The sequence below is a fragment of the Pyricularia grisea genome (genome assembly GCF_004355905.1).
Source record: "Pyricularia grisea strain NI907 chromosome Unknown Pyricularia_grisea_NI907_Scaffold_2, whole genome shotgun sequence".
Lineage (NCBI taxonomy): Eukaryota > Fungi > Ascomycota > Sordariomycetes > Magnaporthales > Pyriculariaceae > Pyricularia > Pyricularia grisea.
This window is the reverse complement of record NW_022156717.1, coordinates 6,506,875-6,529,536: the sequence shown is the minus strand read 5'-3', so window position 1 is coordinate 6,529,536 and position 22,662 is coordinate 6,506,875. Positions and strand designations below refer to the sequence as shown.

The following is a 22,662-nucleotide window of genomic DNA, read 5'->3' as shown; positions in this document are numbered from 1 at the left end:
TTGACAAACTTCATCTCATGAGTACTCCGGTCAACAATGCCCCTTTTGGAAAGTTGATCAAGAATTGGTCATTAGTTAGCCAAACTCTCCGCATTACGACGTAGTAGAAAATCGGAGGCAAACATTGGGGTAATGCAGCTGCAGATGCCTGCCGTCTGGGGGAGCCCGCAGTTGACCCCGAAGATGGTGGACCATAGCTCGCCCTCGCCCTCAAGTGGTAGATACCCGCTTAACAAGCTCATTGACGTGGTATGTATCCATAGTACTTTGGCTCACCTTCGATGGAGCTCAGTAGAATAACCAGGCAGCAGGCACCTCATTCGACAACTCTTTGCGGAGTTCACTTGGAATATATTCACAATCAATCCCTCCAAAAGCTGTTCAACTATTAGAGTTGGCCTAGCCTGTAGAGTGACCCATTGCCTCGGTTATGGTATCATAGACCTTGTTATTCCCGCCCTTCAGCCCCTTGTTCGTTATCTGCACCACAACCCTCTTGTAAGCCGTCATGCAAGGAGTCCCAGAATCAGTTACTTCCAACACCAAATGTAGCACTTGGCCCTTATCTAGGGCATGCCCAGTGAGGACATTGACGGCGCAGATCTCAGGCGGTGGCATCTTGACCTTGACAGATGCACTTTTGTGACTCGGCTCAAAGGTAACCTCTGGCACCACCGGCCAGTGTATTTCTAGCTGCGCGGCCGTAGGTTCCTTGTACTGAAACCACCGGAAGAAAAGCTCATCCCCGTCTGGGTCGTATGTTCCCGAAGCATCCAAACTTAGCTCGTCGCCAGCCTCGACGTCGATGAACAATGGCTGCGGTCCAGGAGTGCGGCCGTTGACAGAGATCACGGGAGCGTGATTGGCCTGCTTGCGATCCTTGTTCAAAGTCCACTGCATTCTCGCCGCAAAGTCGTTCTGATAAGCATCTCTCCAGCGCCAGACCGTGGCCTGGTTCGTTACAAATGTTAATCCATTCTTGCCGATGACGGTATCGCGAGCGTCCATGTAGTGCTTGGCCGCACCGCCAACGTCGCCAAGGATATACCTTCCTCCCCAGCTGCCCCAGTGAGGGTTCTCTGGAGACCCTAATCCGTTCTGTATTAGGTATAAGAACGTTGGCGTGTCACCCTCCATGATGAACGATGGTGTAGGATACACCTTTCCGAGAGGCCCAACGGATTGGATGTTATCTTTCAACCACTCCTTGGAGACCTTTGTCACGTCCGGGCCTCCGTTGTCCATGTGCTTCATGAGCATGTCGCCTGAGATGCCCACCCATGTAGCCAGCCCATACTCTTTCCAGCCGTGAACTGAGCAAATGTAGAAGATGTCGGGAAAGGTGACCCGGATCCAGAGGCCCGTGTCGTCCTGGTCGCTGATGGTGTATACACGGAGTTTTGAGCGCAGCTGCCTCGCATCCTCCTCGCTCCTCGTGCGTCGCACATGGTGCAGCGCTTGTGCCAATGTATTGATCCCTCCCCAGCAGAGAACCCACAGAGGCCGATCTGAGGCGTCGAGCTTCTCGATGAGCAGTGCGGCACCCTCGCTCAGGTCCACGCCATCGGCAAGCGCCTCTTTGCCATAACAAGCCGGTCCAGATTTGATCAGGCTAAGCAGCGTCCCGGCTGAGGGATACTGATTTTCCGGGTGAACGTGGCTGTTCAGATTCTCAACCACGGCGCCATAGGCCTCGACTATCCTGATCATGTCCTCTGGGTGAACTTTATCCCTCATCCAGCAGGACGTGCACGCTACGATGCCCTGGGTGTCAAACTCGTTGCCATAGAGCAGGAAACGAACGAGCGATTCTGCATCGTCGGGTTCGTTCGAAATGTCCGAGATGACAAAGACGCGAAGCTTTTCCTGCACGACGGGAAGCCTATGTTGATCTGCCATGTTGATTTGACGTATATTGGACGGTTATGAGGGATTATAGGGTCAATCGATATTTTTGTGAGAGGTTTGTATATGTCCACTGGCTCATATCTCAAAGCTGAGCAATTACCAAATAGTTTTACAGTATGATCTTCATGACTTCAACTGCCTACCGGGCTGATGCCAGCTTGTCTGCATTGATATAGGCTTTCTGGTAATAAAGACATCATAACATAATACGAGTATCCCCGCCGTGATGTGGACGCCGACGCAGCGGATGCGGAGCCCCGCACAATACTTACCCAAGGTGGTTCGGGCACCTTAATTGCCTATTGGGGAAATCATATGCGGCCCGCGAACCTGAACCGGATCGGTTAATTTGTGCCAATGTTCGGATTAAGTTCAAGACTCGAGGTTGGTTGGCGCCTTTGAAGCCGTCGCGTGCCATAGCCAAGCCTAATTGGAGAAGATGGGAATCAATTGGGTCGGGTATGGGGCTTCAACGAACAATACCGGGGATTTTTGCGTCAAGGAATCCGACAATGCGGTACAAATGGCCCCAAAAGATGGGTGAAATCATTTTTCTTGTCCTTCCAATTAAAGCGAAAGCAACCAACCCATTGCTAATGATTGCTAATGACATTGGGATTCTCACCCAGACAAGGCGGTCGGTCGGTCGCTTCACTTCGCTGTTACTGATTCCATGGTTGTGAGGAAATTAGGTATTAGCCAGCCACAAATCTGGGGGGGGGGGGGGGCTAGCATCAATCTAGGGGCCCCGTGGCAGTGGTCCGTCACCGCCAACAAGCGAGACATTCTTTGGGAAAATGGAGAAAGGAGTTATCAGGCCGAAAATTGAAGGTCGCCGAAGGCCTGCTTTGGTTGTGAGGTTCTGCTGCAGCGCCCATTCAAAGAGGGCTTTCAAATTGGTAAAATAAGCGTCATCATTGGCGTATCATGCATCTCAGCATGCATCTTGCTGATGCAAAGACTAATTAATGTAGCCAAACATTGAGAGCACGTTCATCGCACCGACAAATTCTGACGACAAGCCTCCCCCACACCCCGTCGAGGGTCCCACACATCACCTACTGTAGCTCCAGTTTGGCTGGACTTGACTCTAGCTCCCTTTAGCCCCGGCGAAAACCGCCATGCACGCAATCAACCCGAAAGCACAAGCCATTGATTGATTGACTTTGACTGCCGACTTGATCTGGGCAATCCTTCCCTAGAAATCAATAGACAACAGCTCATGAATAAATTGGATTTTTATTCCACTTCTACTTTTGACAATCCTATTGTACCTCCAATCCCCGACCATTTCATCAATCTGCATTTCAAATTTGCGATTGATTCCAACCGACAGGTATTCATTCATTACCACTCCAGACCGCAAGTGCTTGCCCTATAACCCGATCCTGTATCGATTTTCTCGTCACTGCAGCCCACCACTACTTTCCCTTCAACATTACCCCAACTGTGCGTCTCGTCCGACTGCGGGCAAATCACACACTCCAACTTTTCAGCCCTTGGGCCTGCTGACAGCACTACCCAAAAGCCTAACGAGGGCGTACGGAGGGGGGGAAATATTATAGCATGGAAAGTCGTGCATGAGGGCGCCACAAGAAAGAGAGAGAAAAACAAAGTAACAGGAGCAGCTGCGCCAGAAGCAGCCGACAGCCACCTCCAAATTAAAGCAACCCCCCCAGATCCTCAAGTATACCAATCAACCAATGGCCAAGGACAACAGAGACCGTGACAATAGCGACGCCGCCTCGTCCAGCCAATCAAAACGACCCGCGCTGAACCATCGCGACACCAGCGACTCCCAATTCAGCGACCATGCAGGAGGACAACATGCCCCCCAGCAGCAGCAGCAGCATTACGCCCCAGCCACCCGCGTAAAGTCTCATCAGAAGCACGTCGTTGGAGGTGGCACTGGAAGGCTGCACGGCCGTGTCCCCTCATCCAAGGCACTTCATAAGAATCAAAATCATCATGCCATTGGCCCCTCCAACGCGAAGCCTAGCAGACGTCAATCATCCCCCGCGGATTACGACCTGGATCGACCGGCCTTCCCGCCCACAACAGCAAACGCTTCCAACTCCAACTCTCAGCGACGCAGCTCCTCCGACCTGCGACTATCGAGCAACAGTTCCGGCACGAGCCTGAGGAAAAATCAATCTACTTCAAGCCTTAAGCGCAACCGCTCACATACGGACGTGGTGGTAAAGCGCGGCAGCAAACACAGCGCCGCTGCCCTCAAGCGCTCTCACTCCAATCCGGGGAATGTGATAAAGAAGCAGGTCAATAAAAATCAGGTTCACTTTGATCTTGGAACTGACGGCCAGGACGACGAAGACGACGACGGCGACGAGTGGGTTGATGCGAGCTCCTCGGCATCCCCCTACATATCACGTCGTGGATCGGTCGCCAGCGTGGCCCAGGCCTCCGCCGCGTCCAGGCTAGACGGCCCCGATAAGCAGGAGGCTTCTGTACCAGGGCAGCAAAGCCCGCGTCACCCAAACCTGCCTACGCACCCGCGGGTGGCGTCTGCATCCTCGCAACATTATCATTTCCCGACTTCAAAGCTACTGCATACCCTATCCTCAAACCAAGCCGAACCCAAAATGTCGACAGATACAGCGACAGCTCAGACAGCCTCTGTTTCTTCGCAAAATCGACAGCGACAGCTCAGATCCGAATCGTTGCCCCGTCCAGATTCCTCCGCCTCGAATCTCTCTGCAGAAGCTGAGCTTGCAGCAGCCGCGCAAAGGCGTATGATGTTAGGCGGAAGTAGCAGTGGTGGCGTTGACATGACCTCTCGCTTCGTAACGACCGGCTCGTCAGGCCACCCTAGTTCCCAAGGGACATTGTTTGCACCGGACTCGCGCGTCTCAAGGCATCAGGATGAAGACAGCTCAGCCCCCAGTCGCTCGCGGTCCACTGGCGCAATGAGTGAGCTGCGCCGTGAAACATCACTCGGAAAATCAAACGGGTCCCGGCCGAGTGAGGAAGGGTTGTCATTGACGTCTGATGATGAGGCGGGGGGTGTGACCAATGTATCCAACAGAGCATCGGCTTCATCCTCAAGAACTCGCGTGCAATCAACCACCAACTCATCGATAGGATTTACGGTTCCCCCGGCAGAGAAGAGTCGGACACAACAGAAACTCAACCTTCAACGGGCTAGCTCCACACTAGAACCTGGCCATATCCATCATCCTGGAAGCGTTGTGACGGGACCACTGGTAGGAGGTGCAGGCTACGACGCGCGTGACCCTCGTGTCGGGAAGTTGCTGGAACGAACCGGCATGGAATATCTGGTTGTGCGACGATATCAAAACCCCGTCGCCCGCAGCATCACCCGGTTGTCATTACTATCCGGTGCAAATAACAGCCGTCGTATACCACATGCAAACGGACAGTCAAAAACAAATCACACTCGGAATGCGTCTGACTATATCAGCGGAGCTGCGTCTCGACTGAGCCAGAGCTTTAAGGAATCGGACGTCCCTATACAGTCTGCATCCTCGGCTGCGCTTAACAACCTTAGACAGCAACAACGACCAAACGGTCCGAAACGAGCTTTCTCGGCCGTTCGAGCCAACCGAAACTCGTCAGAAATTGATACGGAAGATGGAGAGTCGCGATATGGAATGAACGCGGGACAACGAGCTGGTGCCAGCCTCGGTGGTTCTGATGGCGAATCCACTGCGGCGCTACTGAGGAACCTGTGGGAGAAGAATATGGATCTCAGTGCCAGCCAGGACTAGGGTACTGACTGCAGGGAGACCATGTTTGTTCTACCGAGAGGTCTTGAGTGAGAGCTTCCAGGGTGCTTAATGTGGTGTATGTGTACAGTTGGTCCGTACTTTTGCGGCGCTTCGTTTGACGGTTTAATTGGTGAAAGTTGGACCAGGTTATGAAGCCTGACACTGGTACGGGGGCGATACTATGATCTTTTAATGTCTTTGCTTCAACCGTGCCTAATTTCTAATCATGCTGGTTGTATTTGCTGGCGTCAGAATTCAGGCCGTCTTTGGTCTCGAAGCTTTGCTTTGGGAAACAAGACTGGTTAAGGTTTAACTTGGCCTCAGTGGACAATCTTTGGCTGGCAAGATTTGGACTTGGTTGGAGTTTGCAATTTGATACTGCCATTCTGGCGGTTCAACTTGATAGCCTGGGCTGAAGAGGTAGCGGGTTTTCTTGGTGGCATAAGGGCGCGAACTCAACTTGTTGTCCCTCTGGAAGACTTTGGGAGATTTTGGGGTGCTGGCTTCACCTTTTCTGCTTCACCAAAGGAGCTGACCCAGATCAGGACCTATTTGAATGTACCTGCCAGGAACTTGTATATTAGAAACCTAATCCATGTTTAGGTTTGGTTCTTATTATCGGGGACTTTTTCGAGTAGGAGTGTAGGACCATGGAGTTGTTATTATGCCATAATCTGGCCGAAGTTGTGGAGGATGTAGGAAGGCTCCGATGATCGGGTTGCTTACATAAGGCAATGGGCATTGACGTAGATCCAGAATGGCGCTGGGGAGACCTGCAGCTAATCGGCAAGCTTCCCACCTTAAACCACAAGGCAGCATCATCCCAGACTGAATACCTACGGTTTTTGCATCTGGTCTAACCCATCACAAGAAACGGCAAATTGTTGACTTTACAAAAAAAAAAAAAAAACCCCAAGATCAACCGAAATAATCAGTCGTCACAGAAACGCGCCAACATGAGTATCGCACAGTTCGAGGAGGACAAGGCTCAATATGTCGAGCAGGTAAGATGATACCGGCGCGCCCAAATCATCCATTTGATGAAACAAAACAAAAAAAAAAAAAAAAACAAGTTCAAGCCGCTAACGCTCTGGCGCCTACTTGCCAGCTTGAAATAGTACTTTCTTCCCTCAAGGACGACCCCGATAGTGTGGAACTGCAAGCGCTGAAGGATGAATTAGAAAGCGCCATATCCATGATTGAAGAGTCCATCGCCGAGCTCAGACCAAAGAAGACGCAACAACAACAACAGGCACCACCTCCCCCGCCCAAAGCTGCCAGCCCACCTCCGCAGCCCGAGAAATGGAGAAAGGAGGACCACCCGGCCTTCAAAAAGGCTGCGGCGCCCGAACCCGCGGCGCCCCCACCGCCGCCCGCCGCGGAGGAGTTCCAGCCCGATATCACGTACCAGGTCAACGACAATGTGCTGGCCAAGTGGCTGAGCGGCGACAAGGGCTTCTACCCGGCGCGCATCACGTCGGTCACGGGGTCGTCGTCGGCGAGGATGTACACGGTCAAGTTTAAGAGCTACGGCACGGTCGAGACGCTACGATCGCGGGACATCAAGCCCGTCACCGCGCCTGCACAAAAGAGGAAGGCTGACGGGACGCCGGTGAATGCAGGTGGTGCTGCTGCTACTCCGCCGCCGCCGTCGGGGTCGCCACTTCCACCCTCGGAGCCATTTGGTGGCGATGCCTCACAGCCACCCCCTCCTCCGCCGCCGAGCGCAGCGGCAATGAGGAACAGCAGCGGCGTCGTGCTGTCTGCCTCGCCTAGCTTGTACCCGCAGAAGCCTCAGGATGGTGGCGAGGGCGCCGCCGACGCCAAACCGGTCAAGAAGTTCAAGAAGATCAAGGCTACCAAGGAGCTCGAGGCTGGCAAGAACAAGTGGCAGGACTTTAACGCCAAGTCCAAGTTTGGCAAGTCTCAGAAGAAGGATAGCATGTTCCGAACGCCAGAGGGTGTTCATGGGCGAGGTAAGATAAGAAAATAATCACCAGAAATAGCTAGATGCCACCCATGTTGTGATGTTGCATTATCGCTAACGCATACCTCTTGTGATTATAGTTGGGTTTACAGGCTCAGGCCAGGCCATGCGGAAGGATGCCAGCAGGAGCCGTCACATTTATCAACCCAATGAGGACGCGGACTAATGTTTGGAGCCCTAGGACCACGCTGGGCAACTGGTTGCCTCTGTTTTACTCTTTGTTGCCTTGAAATGGGCAAACTCGAAGAACGCGAGGTCAAATTATCTTATTCATGGTAAAAAAATAAAGTCCTCACTCATGATACGGGCGGCTAACTTGAGGTCGCACTGAAGTGTGCTTTTCTGGCCTGGACCAGTCCTTTACAGAACGGTGCAAGGGTGAAACCCGTTAATAGGACGGTTTGTGTTGTGTACGAGTATCTCACCCGAGTTTCTTGTGAAAGAAGTTGCGTCGAGGGGACTTGGCACGATCAAGGTCGTGAACCCCCTTTTCTTTGACTGTCTATGGCTCTCTGGCAGTGTGCCTGAAAGAAAAACAAAGTTCACAAAGCTCACACCGGTAAATAGATTCACGAAGGAAGCAGTGCATTCAGTAGCATCGTTATGGAGTTTGCCCCTTAGTGAGTCTCCATCAGAGCAATATATTAACATGGTCATTAACGACATAACGGGTTATTTCAAAGACGCAAGTATATCCAATTTGGGGTCTCGCGGTGCCCTTCGCCCTTACACATCAAGGCGAGATTGCGACTAGCTTATTTGTGGTAGGACTTTACTTTTTCAACCTCATCCCAGCTGCCCATAAATATACCTGACCTGTCATGAATGTGCTCTGGCACAACGTCGAGCATGCGCTTCATGTTGCTGTCTACAGCTTGGCCGCCGGCTGTTTTTTTTTTAAACAAAGTTAGCATTCTGAGAGCTCTACGAAACTGTACGATAGTTTCAAAAGGTATGGGGGAGGATGCTGGTTTGTCCAAAAACAGAACTTACCATTTTCAAAAACCATGGCCATGGGCGCGCACTCGTACAGGATACGAAGCTTGCCCTTGGGGCTCTTCTTGTCGGCCGGGTAGGCAAAGATGCCGCCGTAGAGCAGGGTACGGTAGGCGTCCGCCACCATGCTTCCGATGTACCTGGCGCTGTAGGGCTTGCCGCTCTTGTCCTGGGGGTGCTTGAGCGAGTTGAAGTACTCCTTGACGTGGTCCTCCCAGTAGAGCGAGTTACCCTCATTGACCGAGTAGATGGCGCGGGACTTTGGCATGCGCATGTCCGGGTGGGTCAGGATGAACTCGCCAAAGGCGTTGTCGAGGGTGAAGCCGTTGACGTTGCCGTTCTTCATGGTCAAGACGAGCTGGGCCGAGGCGCCATACATGGTGAAACCCGCGGCCAGCAGCTCGGAACCGGGCTTGAGGATGTCCTCCTTGGAGCCGGTGGAACCTTCGGCCAGCTTGTGGATGCCAAAGATGGTGCCGACCGACACTCCGGCATCGAGGTTGGACGAGCCGTCAATGGGGTCGCAGGCCACGGCGTAACGGGCCCCGCCGTTGCCATTGGTGAAGAAGATGACCTCCTCCTCCTCCTCCGACACGAGCAGGGCGCACTTGCCCGAGCTGCGCATGGCCTCGATGAAGAGATCGTTGCCGATCACGTCTAGCTTCTTTTGGTCATCGCCGGTCGTGTTGGACGAGCCGGCCAGGCCGGTCAGGTTGACTAGGGTGGCGCGACGGATGTAGTAGGCGATGGCCTTGAAGGAGAACTGGAGGGCGTGGCACAGTAATCTTTATTGGTGGGAGTAAATGCAGCGAGTTAGTATGTACTTGCTGCATACTTGACAGGTTGGGGGGTAGACATTATGTAGGACGTTACGTACGTGAAGTCTCCGGTGGCCTCCTTGTGTTTTGCTTGCTCCTCAGTCAGGAAGCGCGTCAAGGTAACGATGTTGGTGTTGACCTTTTCCGTCTCCGGGCCATTGTTTGAGTCCGCCATTTTTATTTTTATTTCAGAATCGGACTGGCAGCTTAAGCCAGAGGAAACGCGGTTGTTTGGTGTGTGTGGCGAAAAGTAAGATAGGTAGCACAAGCTGAACACTTTCCGGGGTATAAGGCACCTGTATACTTGGGGTAAGGTGGTAGGGAGGGGCGAGCTGGTCAAGGAACGGTGGGGACGAGGTTGTCGAGACGACTTGGTTCGTATGGAGAAGCTTAATGGAGCTATGGGATGTCCTGGGTCACGAGGGCAAAACGAATTGGGAACTAAGTCTGATGGCTAGGCAGGTTTAGGAGGATGCCTAGAATCTATTCATAGACTACCACGTAGTAAGGTCTAGATAGAGCCAATGCTTCCGAAGAGTGAGGTAGGGAGTGGGTAGGTAAGTAAGTAGATGTGTAGCTGGGTAAGTATATAAGGTAGGTAGGTACGAAGTAGACAGGCGGGCAGGTAAGTGAATAGGAAAGTATAAAGAAGATACAAGATCAATTGAGAAGAGGGAGGAAAGGAAAGAATCGGACGAAAAGATGTTCGAAAGGAAAAGAACCGGGAACCACGAGACCTCATTCTTATGTAACTAAATCTTCAACCGCCCGCCCGAGCTCCCGGTGCTAAATTTACATGACGATAATTATGTCAAATGCAGCACGAGACAAAAGTCAACTCCCGTTCCACCCCGCGTGTCGGGCCCCCGCGCCCCGCCGTTTCTGATGCAACGGCCGGCGTGCGGGTTGTTTAGTTCCAGCTGGATTACTTAGCTATGACGGTTATTCGAGGCTTTAGTGCCGCCCTGATCCGACCGACAGTGCGGCGTGCCCGGCAATGCACTTATTGCTATACACTACAGAATATACCCGTATCATAAAGTCCGCAACAGCAGTTTATTGAGATTTTGAATCAAAATTTTCGTTAGTTCAACTGCCACAAAACAGATCCATTCCTCTCTGCCGTAGAGTGACAACAGGAAGAAGTTTCGGCCATGTCATTCAAACAACCCCACCTTCCCGGGCAAAGCCGGGATGACGTACAAAAAGGAGTTAGCTCCACCGGGCATACGGACCAGTTCATAATCGGTGACAACCCCGAATAATGCAGCTTGAAGATTACTGAGTCTGGCCTGGGATATTGTAGATGCCTGTGACTAACAATCCTCTTTGTGTCTGAAGGCATTGGCCTTGGCTACCTTCTAGACTCAGGGAGTTTTTTTTTAGTACGTTTGCGGTAATTCGAAAGTCCGATGGAATTAAGATTTAGGGAGTAGGGGTTGCCATAACTGAGGTACAGAATACGGATACATACCTAGGTAAGTAGGTAAGGTAGGTCGGTACATAAAACGTTTGTTCGTATGTTCAATTGCGTTGCATCATCTCAAACCATGGACTTCCTCGAGCTGGAAATTAAAGATGTGTAACATACAAACATAGTAGTGGTCCGAACAAGCATCCCTTCAGACTGATCAAGATCAACAAAGTCGCGTAATTAAACACGCAAGTCTCCCTTCAATGCCGCGAACCTCGATCCCTTTTGCCGAGCCTTCGTCCCTTGCAACGGACATACTGTGTGTGGGCAGGCACTTTGCTAGTACGCGACCCCACACGTGCACAGATGATTGACATGCGCCTGAATTGCCTGTCCTGAACCTGAACCTCGGCATGTGCGACGGCACCGCGGCGTGTAGGTACTGTAGTCCAAGAACCTCCAGGTCTTGGCGGCTTGTCGATGTTCCAAACGAACCATTGCGCAACCGTCTCTTCTGCCGACTAAGGTTCTGCACCTACATACATACCTTGATGTCTCCTCGTGCCAGCAATAGCCTTTAATTATCTTCAATTGAATACTTGGCTCGTGACGCCAATTTATAACTTTGATCTTGTAGATTTACTGCACCCTCGCCAATCGAGAACGATCGCATCGCAGAAAGCAGGCCGTCCACAACTACCGAGCTCACCATACTCAGAAAACCAAAGAAGAAGAAAAAAAAAGCCACACACCAAAAACACCACAGCCCAAATAGCCCCCAATGGTCGCCGACGCCCTCGTATACCACCCTACGGTGTCGCACTACCTTAAGTTCGTCGCCACGACCGTGGGTCGCGACAAGGTGCTGCGCGTGATTCAGTACTTTGCCCGCTTCTACGCCTGGTACTTGTTCCGCACCAACGGCACACCCGGCGAGATCGCACCCTGGGCCGCAATCAAGAAGCAGTTTGGTCTCGTGCGCAAGTTTATGCGCGTCGGCAAGAATGTCGAGCACCTGCGTGCCGCCGCCGTCGCCGCCGACGCCAAGACTGCCGACCCTATCGTGCGCTACACCACCGTCGGCCGCCAGCTCGGCTACGCCGGCTACCTGACCTTTGACGCGGCCACCGTGCTCGACGCCGCCGGCATCAGGCCCTCCAAGAACGCCGCCAGGCTCAGCAGGGAGGCCTTTAGATTCTGGGCCTTTGGCTTGACCTTTAGCGTTGTCGGCCAGCTGTACGCCCTGTGGAGGCTGAAGGAGCGCGAGGCCAGGGTCGACCGCAAGGAGGGTGAGGGTGTCGTTGAGGCCAAGAGGATTGCAATGTTAGTATTTCTTGATTTGGATTTTATAGGAACCCTACCCGTTGTGTGTCAGTTCAGCAGCTAACCATCGTGACCACTACAGTGAGAGGGCGGGTGCCCGCACCCAGCTCATCTCTGACCTGTGCGATCTGACTATTCCGACATCGGCCTTGGGCTGGATTCCATTTGACGATGGCATTGTCGGTATCGCCGGTACCGTGAGCAGTTTGATTGGTGTCATGGCACAATGGAAGAAGACGGCATGAGGGGTCGCTCAAGCTGGCCTTTGAGTTGGTTGGTTGCTCAGGAGTGGTTTACCCCGGTGATACTGGGGGCTCACGAGAATCAAAGTTTTGCGAGCTGAAAATTGTTTGATAATGTTTGGGTTCAACACTTTTGATTACTTTGTCGCATTTGGAAATTTGACAGCCCGTCCTATTTATTCTTCTTGTAACCCAGCACCTGTCTACATTATGGATTGTACCTTATAATCGATTGATTGCTTTTTTTCGCCTTAGTACCTGTCTGGTGCTTCCGCAAAAACAGCAGGTCTCGCGTGACTACCGATGAAAGCCAACGGCCAAGCAAGGACATGAAGCCGGAAAGACAGCTGTCCGCAAAACCAGGTATCAATCCAGATTCGAGCTGCTATCATCAGTTTACTTGACCAGTAGCCGATGGCTTGGCTTTAAATTAAATTCTAAAAGGCGTCGAATCGATTCAAACCTCAAACTCGGAACTTGGACCCCCTGAAAATCAACAGTGAGTCACTTACACTTGCAAATGACTGGAAGAAGGGAAGAGCTCGCCGCGTTGCCCCACCGTAGATAAGGCCAATGACTGCCCCTCTACAGCGCAGCCGAATTCCACCTTCAACTCCAATATCAAAAGCGACACTGACCCCGCGAAGACAAAACGTGTCTGGAACTTTTGGCCAGACAGAAACAATTGCACTTTTATCCAACTTGATTCATTAAGGCCAATCAGACCAAAACTGCATCAGACAGATCACACACTGAGAAATCTTTTACTGCCACCAATACCCCTCACTCCCAGCCCCGACGCAATGGCTGCATTGCAGGAGCTTGCCGATCGGACCAAGGCCGAAGACAAGGTCTACGTCGACACTGATGTGGGCGTTGACGGCGACGAGGCTGATGGCTCCGAGCAGAAGCCTTTCAAATCCCTTGGCTACGCGTTCATTCGCAACCATGGCTTGCCCACCAAGACGTACCAGATCCGCGCCTCTACAACTGGCACCCTGGGCCCTGACGAGGAGCCTTCGACCCGCCTGATCTGGAAGGAGCCGGCAAAGAGTGCCGTCAAGAAGGCCCAGTCGATGCTGGACGCGCACAAGAAGAAGCTGCTCAAGGCTGACCAAGCCGCCGCCGCGGAGGAGGAGTTGCGTCAGAAGCGCCTCAAGAACCTCGAGGACGCCAAGAACATCAAGATCGTTGAGGATCCCTCGCTCCCTCCTGCGACCCGCGTTGAGCTTTGGCAGAAGGATCTGGAGCTGGGTGAGGGTGACAACAAGGGCCCGAGGGTCAAGGTGTTTGGCCGCATCCACCACCTCCGTGTACAGAAGCATGCCACCTTCCTGACGCTCAAGAGCGGCCCCGATCAGCTGCAGTGCATTCTCTCTGGCGACCTCACCAAGACTTACGAGGCTTTGCTGTTCGCTCAGGGCACAGCCCTCTTCGTCTATGGCGAGCTCCGCAAGGTTCTGGATGGCAAGAACGCACCCGATGGCCGCGAGCTGCAGGTCGACTATTACGAAGTCACGGGCCGTGCACCCGGTGACGCTGATGCCATTGCCAACAAGGTCTCATGGTCGCAGGATATTTGGGAGTCGGATATGCTTGACAACAGGCACCTGGTTCTCCGTGGTGACCAGACCACGTCTGTACTCACAGTCAGGGAGGCCGTCGAGCTTGCATTCATCAAGACATTTGAGAGCATGAGGATCAAGAAGGTCTCGCCACCGGCCCTTGTCCAGACCCAAGTCGAGGGAGGCTCAACACTGTTCAAGTTTGACTACTACGGAGAAGCCGCATACCTTACACAGTCCTCTCAGTTGTACCTCGAGACGGTGTTGCCCTCGCTTGGCAACGTATACTGCATCGAAAAGTCGTTCCGTGCCGAGAAGAGTCTTACTCGTCGTCACCTGTCAGAATACACGCACGTTGAGGGTGAGCTGGACGGTATCAACTTTGAGGACCTCCTTGTCCACATCGAGGAGGTCATCTGCCGTGTAGTGGATAGCGTCCTCGACAACCCCGAAGTTGCACGTCATGTCAAGGCTCTCAACCCCGACTTCGTCAAGCCCTCCAGACCCTTCATGAGGATGAAGTACAGCGACGCCATCGACTGGCTCAACGCCCAAGATCCGCCCATCCTCAACGAGGAGGGCCACCCGCACGTGTTCGGCGACGACATCGCCGAGGCTGCCGAACGTAGGATGACCGACATCATCAACAGGCCAATCCTCCTAACGCACTTCCCCGTTGAGATCAAGGCTTTCTACATGAAGAAAGATCCCAACGATCTGCGGGTGACCGAGAGTGTCGATGTGCTCATGCCCGGTGTTGGTGAAATCGTGGGAGGTTCGATGAGGATGGAGGGCTACGAGGATCTGATGGCGGCGTTCAAGAGGGAAGGCATCGACCCGGCACCTTACTACTGGTACCTTGACCAGAGGAAATATGGCACATCGCCGCACGGAGGATACGGCCTGGGTCTCGAGCGCTTCTTGGCATGGATTGCGAAGCAGCACACGGTCCGCACTTGCTGCCTGTACCCTCGCTTCATGGGACGTTGCAAACCTTGATGAAAGTCGAAAATAGGACTGAAAATAAATGAGGATACCTGTGTGTGTTTCTATTGCGGGATGCTTGCCAATTTCGATGCTGTGCTGAGTAGCTCGCGTAAACACTGCGGTCTGGGGGAAAGACCGGGTGACGGATAGATGATAGTTGGCCGTTGTTAAGCCACAAAGAGTCTCAAACATGAAAGCCAACGTATCCTCTATATCAAAAATCAGACAAGGAATAAAAGAGCTATATGTTATATGTTCTTTCTATCTCTTGCCTAAAAACAGATTATGATACAAGTGAGGGAGCGATCGCGCGGTTCTCTGCTATGTTTAAAAATAGTCTCAGTGTGAAGAGCCATGTAAACTGTGATGTACATATCTGTTGTAGCTTATCAAACCAACCTATTCAAGGCGCAAGGCAAGGTACATAGGTATACGAAATGGGAATATTAAAACAAAAGGGCTGAATAGGGGAACAGGGAATTAAGAGGGGAACAAGGAATTACTGCAATTAATACATAAATGCGTCAAATTGCAGATTTGGCGCAATGCTAGGAACATTGCAGCCATAGAGATCAATTCCATCTGCAGCAAATGTATCATGTCATTTCACGGTATAGTGCAACGATCGTCTACAACCAAGCCTCTCTTCCTCTCTTCTCGTTTTGCTTTGTTGTTGTTGTTTTGGGGGGAGAGATATCGATCAGGAGGAGAACTTGACACGCCATGGTCGAAGGTGAAAATAAAATAAAAATAAAAATAAGACGGGACCGCCGAACCTCCGAGTGTCTTTCCTGGATCCTCCTTTTTTCTTTTTTTTCTTTTTTCTTTGATGGCCCGGGGTTTTGGTTGTTGGCCCTTGCAGCAGCTTGACAAGAAACTGGGCAACGAGATGGGATTGATGGGGGTTTTGGAAGGGTGGAAGGGGAGGGGGGCCAAAGCCGCCAAACACCCCCACCGAATCGTGCAAAAAGAGGGGACCTGCAGAACAAGGGGGGGTGGGTGGTGTGGTGAGTTATGGGTGTGTGGCAGATACCACTTCAAAATGCGAGTCTGTGTTCAAAAGAGTGCCAACAAACAACGCAACAAGACAGTTTGGCAACAGGGGAAAAAAAAAAGACTTGAAGGGATTCCCCCTCAAACGCATTTGAGAAGAAGTGAGAGTTCCATGTCACCCCAATTCGGTTTCTCACGGCGATATTTCCAAAACGGATCGTTCGGCAAAAGGGGCGACAGAAGAAAAAGAATGGAAACAAACAAGAGATAGAGAGACAAAAAGTAAAGGGAAAAGGAGAATAAACGTGCACACGATAGAAGCCTTTTTTTTTTTTTTTTTTTTTTTTTTTCCTCCTTTTTTCTCCTTAGTCCCCTACGGTGTTCGTGCGTTGTGACACGGTCATTATACGTTAGGTACCTAAGTAGGTAGGTTAGGGAATTCTTTAACAACAGGTGTCACACTATAAGCAGGGACTGTCGTTGATGGGCGACGGGCTTGTTCATGGCTGTGAATTTGTCTGAGTGGTTTCCCTTTCAGTGTTAGGGATGGATGGGGATGCAGAAGGGGGGGAAAAGGGGAGCAGAGCAAATAGGCAAATGTAACCGAGATGGGTTGGATCAGCTGCAAACCGGGGACGGCCGACGGCATTTTCTCCCTTGCGGTTGTTTATTTTCCTGTATTTTTATTTTGTTTTCTTTGACTCCTTGATGTGTTTCCCCACTATCAACCCCGAGACCATGACCATGGCGGAGAAAAAGTAAAATAAAAAGCATGCAAAGAAAGAAAAGCATAAAAGGGGTGTTCTTTTTTTTTCTTCTTCTTGGTGACTGTAGGCTGAGAGTCCAGCAATACACTCGATCGCTTTTCGTGGTTTCATCAATTGAACTGGGATGAGAAAGGGGGAAATGGAAGTGTTCTGGGCTCCGTTACATAAGCCAACGTGGTCTCTTTAGTCGCAACCCAAAGCAAAAAAGCAACTGGGGTAATGGTGGAGTTCGCACATGGCTTAGAACCAATAATCATCTGCGTACCCGTCAAGCCGAACTGTCTGATCTGTCATTATCACTTGACAGAAAGAAGGGGTCGGGCTTCTTAACAAAGAGAAAGAAAGAAAGAAAGAAAAGGACAAACTTTTGGCAAGTGACAGATGATCAGGAAAACTAGTTCTTGTACAAAGTAAATGCGATGCTCGTTTTTTTTTTTCAGGGTTTAGACAACGGGTGGGCAGCCAGTACAAACATACTTGGATTTTGAGAAAGGGGAAAGATAATGCTCAAGTACCCCACCTTGTCTTGCAACACAGGGCAAGGTGAGTGTTTTTTTTTTTTTTTTTTTTTTTTTTTTTTTTTTTTTTTTCATTACCATAACAAGTAAAGATATCAACAACAACTCACTATGGACAATCTGCAGTAGAATTGTGTCAAAAGGCTAGGACCCTTGATCGATTGAATCGGATTATTCGGGTCGATGTGAGTTGGTTGCATACGAGTAGAAAAGAAAATAATTGGATCCATCACAGGGGATTGCCCCGCTGTCGTGTGCGCTGGTCAATTAATGGCATGCTTGTTATTATGACAAGTTGCTATCAATCAGTCCAGACAGGTCGTCGGGAGATGAATATTTGATTGTCGATCTCGCAAGGTCTCGCTTATATGCGAGACTGGGGGCCGTACGTCCGCCTGCCTGCCTGCCTGAAGTTTGGTGAATCAAATCTTTTTTTTTTTCCTCAGAGGGTAGGCGGGCGAGCGGGTGCGATGGATCAGATGGCATGTGTTTTTCAGCAAACCGTCGGTTCGGGCCTGGTTGGCTTTGTTTTGCCATGTTCGGCTAAAAAGTGACCAGCTCGAGCTAAAGCCGTCCGTTGTAGAGATTTTTTTGGGTTCGGTACCTGAGTCTTTTATTCTTCACTTGTCTTAGTGCATCGTTTTCACCCTGTCTTGTGAGCCGTCAAACTGGCCTAAGTTCTAGAATATTATCGGATTCTTTGGGTGATGCTTGTTGCATCAGATGAGGAGGCGTGAACCTGGGCTGAAGCTGACTTACCTGACCTAACTTAACCTAACCTAACCACATAACCACTACAGTACATCTAACCTACCGGTATACCTAGTACAATATTACAGCCCCCCTTGCTTCACAGTGGGGGCCCAGGCGGGCACCACCAAAATGACGGCCATATTCCATCGCTGGGTGCTACTACCACAAATCGTGGCTCGGAAACGAAGCATTAGGTAGCATGAAAATCGACAGGAGAGCAAGATTGAAATCGCTGCCGATGCTTTCTTTGACTTGTAGTTAATAAGACGTAGTACAAATATTTCATCAGGTAGGTGGGTAGGGACTCCATCGGTGCCAAGAGGTCCCGTAGCTTTTTGCTTGCGACATTCCATTTGCAGTCAATACTCTCCGTACCAACCAAAGTCGTTATGGAGTAGATACGGTTTTCATATTCTTGCCAGGATTCGGTCAGGTAGGTACCCCCTTTCGGGTAGGACCCTGTCTGTTTTTGAGAAATATGACAGGCTGCAGAGCGACGACTCTGCGTCTGTGTCTGAGAGAGTGCGTCAGTTTGTACCTTGCGTCTGTCCACTTCTGACTTCGACAGGTTCGACTGGGTTCCCCGAACCAGTCCAGCTCGGTGTCTGTATATGTACGGTACCTACAGAATAGGCTGGCAGCAGCACCAAGACCTACCTCCCTTACCTACCTTACTCTGTGTGTGTGTGCGTGCGTGCGTGGAGGATCCCTGGCCCCTCATTAAACTTAGCGTGCATCCAATTCAATTCAACATCGTCCCTTGGGACCCCGGCCCACCGTCTCCTTTCAACGCCTGACATTGGATCAAATCATCTCCTCTTTTTTTTGCTCTTAATAATAATTTTCTCCCCTTCCCCTTCCCGCCGCCATTATCCTCGCCCGGTTTTATTTTGTTTGCTTCCTCCTGCTTTTTTCTCCCTACCAGCTGTTTTCTTACTTACAGTCTGTCTTCCTTTTCGGACTGAAGCCGCTCCTATTTGGTGTTTATTTTTTTTCTCTAAACTATTCTTCTCTGCTTCTTCTTTCTTCAACGCTCGCTAAGCCCGTTGTTGTGTGGCCGCCCGCAATCCTTCTTTTCTTCTCTTCGACCGAGATCCGCGTTTCTGTTCTTTTTGGCAGAACGAACGCTTCAAACCTCCCCCGCGCCCGTCTTTGCTCACAAGCGTGCCCCCACGAGAACAAAGCCCCCAAGAAAAGCCTATATTCTACACTTTTTGGTCTTGGATCCTTTTGACCGCCACTACAATCTTCAACCTTCCTTTTATCTGCAAGAACACTCGTTAATTATATACTTGTTCTAATCAATCTTTGGAAGCTGTTTTGGCTTGTTTGGGTACTCTGTGTACAAACGACAACTTGCACGATCGAAACGCAACCAAAGGAATCCTGGAGTCTTTTTTAGCAAACGCCGTCAAACGAGCCGCCGAGCAAACTTTCAGTTCAACCGTACACGATACTACCTACCTAGCTGTTGTGCTGAGGCTATAGGTTTTACATAACAGAACCTGCACGGCACGAAAACACCGTTGCAAGTCGGGGAAAATATACCTTTACTTTCCACCTCAGCTTCAATTCTTGCGCTTCTCGATTCTCCCAAGATGCAGGACATTCAAGCTCCCGCCGGCCCTGTTGGCCGCTTTCCTGGCCATGCCTCAAAGCCCTCCAACAGCGACACTGGTTTCTCCCATGGCGCTTTTACTTCCAACATATCTGGTTTCGCCGATAGGCATCCTCGCCGCGGCAACATCCCCAACATCAACACCCAGTCCATGAACCCGCAGCCCGCTCCCGTTCAGCAGCTCGATATGACGACCCCAAACACGGGCTTAGACATGAACTTTACGCCACTCTTGCCGTCGCAGCTGTTGCTCGGAAGCCCGTTCCAGCCTGGCACCCCAGCAGCTTTCGCCAACTCGCAGTTCCAGAGCCTCGGAGGTTACGCTCAGCAACAACAACAACAGCAGCAGCAGCAGGGCCTTGGTCAGCAGATTCAGCAACAGCAAGGCCTCGGCCAGAGTGGCCTGACGAGCCCTGTACAGGGAATGTCACCTCAAGCTTACCAGGGCATTGTGTCACCTTCCGCTTACGGCGCCCCGCAGTTCTACTCGCCGCAATCACCCTCTGGCGCCTTCAGCAGCATGAGCAACTCGCTGCAAATGCAGCCGACTTCGCCCATCGGTATGGCATCAAACGTTGTTAGCGGCACAAGCCGTACCGTCTACCTCGGTAACATTCCTCAGGACACAAGCGCCGAAGAGATTCTGGGACACGTCCGCAGTGGACAGATCGAGTCGGTCAGGCTTCTTGCCGACAAGAACTGTGCCTTCATCTCGTTCCTGGATGCCAGCTCTGCCACCCACTTCCACTCTGATGCAATCTTGAAAAAGCTCTGCATCAAGGGCCAGGACATCAAGGTCGGCTGGGGCAAGCCCTCTCAGGTTCCCACCTCGGTTGCACTCGCTGTCCAGCAGTCCGGTGCCTCGCGTAACGTGTACCTGGGCAGTCTGCCCGAGGAGATTACGGAGGAAGAGCTGCGTGAGGATCTGGGCAAGTTTGGACCCATTGACACGATCAAGATTGTTCGCGAGAAGAGCATTGCCTTCGTGCACTTCTTGTCCATCGCAAATGCGATCAAGGCCGTCTCGCAACTTCCGCAGGAGGCCAAATGGCAGGCTCCTAGGCGTGTGTACTACGGCAAGGATAGGTGTGCTTACGTGTCCAAGACGCAGCAGCAGAACGCTGCTCAATACCTTGGTATCTCGCCGTCATACGCCCACATGCTCACCGGAGCTGACCGGGACCTGATCTCGAGTGCATTGGCTCAACAGTCTGTTGCTGCTGCTGCCGTGGCGACATCGGCTGGTGGGCTCAACAACTTGGGCAACCGCACCATCTATCTCGGCAACATCCACCCCGAGACCACCATCGAGGAGATTTGCAATGTTGTGAGGGGTGGCCTGCTGCACCACATCCGATACATTCCAGACAAGCACATCTGCTTCGTGACTTTCATCGACCCCACCGCTGCCGCTTCTTTCTACGCTCTGAGCAACCTGCAGGGTCTGATGATCCACAACCGCAGGCTGAAGATCGGCTGGGGCAAGCACTCGGGTGCCCTCCCTCCAGCCATCGCTTTGGCCGTCAGTGGCGGTGCCTCCCGCAACGTTTACATTGGCAACCTCGACGAGACGTGGACCGAGGAGAGGCTCAGGCAGGACTTTTCCGAGTATGGTGAGATTGAGCTTGTGAACACGCTCCGGGAGAAGAGCTGCGCCTTCGTGAACTTCACCAACATTGCCAACGCCATCAAGGCCATTGAGGCTGTTCGCAGCAAGGACGAATACAAGAAGTTCAAGGTCAACTTTGGCAAGGATCGTTGCGGCAACGCGCCGCGCCAGATGCAGCAGGGTCAACAGGCGCAGTCACCTCGCTCGGAGGGTGTGCCTTCTCCCCCACCCAACGCTACTAGCCACAGCGGCAACTCCCCGACGACTTCCAACCCTCCCGCCTCGGCCCCGCCAGCTCTCTTCAACGCGAACAACAACCCCTTGACCATGTACCTGAGCCACGTGTCGCAACAGGTCAACCAGCAGCACAGCCAGCAGCAGCAGGCTCTTATGAATCAGCAGGCTGCCCTCTTTGGCACTGCCGCCTCATCGCCCAATGACCTCGGCCTCGAGGTGCCTCAGGTTCCCCAATCTGCTGGCCACCAGCCTTCGTCGAGCATCTCCAATGGCTTTATTGGTAACGGCCCTGCCTCGGCATCGGGTGCTCCCACGATTGGTGGACTGCTTGCTCCTGGCCGTAGCCAGCACAATCGGGCTGTCAGCCTGCCTGCTCTGGCACCCGGTTATGAGAACGGTGGAACCAGCCCTAACAGCATCCAGGGTACCAATGGCGCAGCTCTCGAGGGTGAGCGTAGGGGCCATCAGTACCAGGCCAGCTACAACGGTGGCTTTGGCCTAGCTATCCAGGGCGGCCTCAACGGCTGGGTTGAGGAGGAGGTTGCCAACTAAAATTTGGAATAAACCGAGACGGGTCGTCCAAAGGGCGGCTCCACGATGTTGCATGAGATCATTGTCATTCACGGGGCGGGGGGCTGAGCGGTGTTGGATATGACTATACTGGACGTTTGGATTCGATGCGCAATCCTACTCTTTTTTTTTTTTTTTTTTTTTCTCTCTTCAGACTTTCTGCGTATACCTCGTAATATTTCGTTTTATTCTTGTATGATTTTTTTGTATTCTTTTCTATGGACCTGCGGCAACCCGGAAGTTATTACTTTTTTTTGCCACGGGAAAGCAGCCCGTCGGTCGCTTTTTCTTACCGACGAGCACAAGAAGGAAGAATGGGCAGAGAGAAATGCAGAGAAGAAATGTCACCTGAAAAATGGGTTGAAACCTAAAGTACATTAATGTGGTGGAAGTGTACAAATTCTGCGTTTGGGGCTACTCGAATAGTCCTAGAGCGCAAAAGAGGTAAACAAAACGGAAACAAAAAAAGATCAATTCTTCTCAGTTATGAAGCTTGTATCACATCAAGACTCAAAACATGACATGCAGGTGACCGAGTCGTGCTTGTCAATATCAGATCGCTTATGTCTATCACAAGTCACATATTCGTGCATGCTCGGATGAGGCTTGTT

General features: G+C 51.6%; 7 protein-coding genes across 7 annotated transcripts; 5 read left to right on the top strand and 2 right to left on the bottom strand.

Annotated features, from left to right (window-relative positions):
- Positions 1 to 399: 399 nt before the first annotated feature.
- Positions 400 to 1,899, bottom strand: PgNI_04509 (uncharacterized protein; the record flags this gene model as incomplete). Its single annotated transcript, XM_031124554.1, has 1 exon — positions 400 to 1,899. The coding sequence occupies one exon, from the start codon at positions 1,897 to 1,899 to the stop codon at positions 400 to 402; it is 1,500 nt and encodes a 499-aa protein (XP_030983832.1).
- Positions 1,900 to 3,611: 1,712 nt separating this feature from the next.
- On the top strand, positions 3,612 to 5,654 carry PgNI_04508 (uncharacterized protein; the record flags this gene model as incomplete). Its single annotated transcript, XM_031124553.1, has 1 exon — positions 3,612 to 5,654. The coding sequence occupies one exon, from the start codon at positions 3,612 to 3,614 to the stop codon at positions 5,652 to 5,654; it is 2,043 nt and encodes a 680-aa protein (XP_030983831.1).
- Positions 5,655 to 6,610: 956 nt separating this feature from the next.
- Positions 6,611 to 7,807, top strand: PgNI_04507 (uncharacterized protein; the record flags this gene model as incomplete). The annotated part of the gene is made up of 3 exons (XM_031124552.1): positions 6,611 to 6,658; positions 6,763 to 7,630; positions 7,722 to 7,807. 3 exons carry the CDS (start codon positions 6,611 to 6,613, stop codon positions 7,805 to 7,807), a joined length of 1,002 nt encoding a protein of 333 aa, XP_030983834.1.
- A 589-nt stretch (positions 7,808 to 8,396) lies between these two features.
- Positions 8,397 to 9,630, bottom strand: PgNI_04506 (uncharacterized protein; the record flags this gene model as incomplete). The annotated part of the gene is made up of 3 exons (XM_031124551.1): positions 8,397 to 8,527; positions 8,635 to 9,422; positions 9,515 to 9,630. The coding sequence occupies 3 exons, from the start codon at positions 9,628 to 9,630 to the stop codon at positions 8,397 to 8,399; spliced, it is 1,035 nt and encodes a 344-aa protein (XP_030983833.1).
- Positions 9,631 to 11,230: 1,600 nt separating this feature from the next.
- On the top strand, positions 11,231 to 12,933 carry PgNI_04505 (uncharacterized protein). The gene is made up of 2 exons (XM_031124550.1): positions 11,231 to 12,192; positions 12,275 to 12,933. The coding sequence occupies exons 1-2, from the start codon at positions 11,651 to 11,653 to the stop codon at positions 12,435 to 12,437; spliced, it is 705 nt and encodes a 234-aa protein (XP_030983836.1). The 5' UTR covers positions 11,231 to 11,650; the 3' UTR covers positions 12,438 to 12,933.
- A 304-nt stretch (positions 12,934 to 13,237) lies between these two features.
- Positions 13,238 to 14,998, top strand: PgNI_04504 (uncharacterized protein; the record flags this gene model as incomplete). The annotated part of the gene is made up of 1 exon (XM_031124549.1): positions 13,238 to 14,998. The coding sequence occupies one exon, from the start codon at positions 13,238 to 13,240 to the stop codon at positions 14,996 to 14,998; it is 1,761 nt and encodes a 586-aa protein (XP_030983835.1).
- A 4,617-nt stretch (positions 14,999 to 19,615) lies between these two features.
- PgNI_04503 (uncharacterized protein) lies at positions 19,616 to 22,033 on the top strand (the record flags this gene model as incomplete). Its single annotated transcript, XM_031124548.1, has 1 exon — positions 19,616 to 22,033. One exon carries the CDS (start codon positions 19,616 to 19,618, stop codon positions 22,031 to 22,033), a length of 2,418 nt encoding a protein of 805 aa, XP_030983838.1.
- Positions 22,034 to 22,662: the final 629 nt, after the last annotated feature.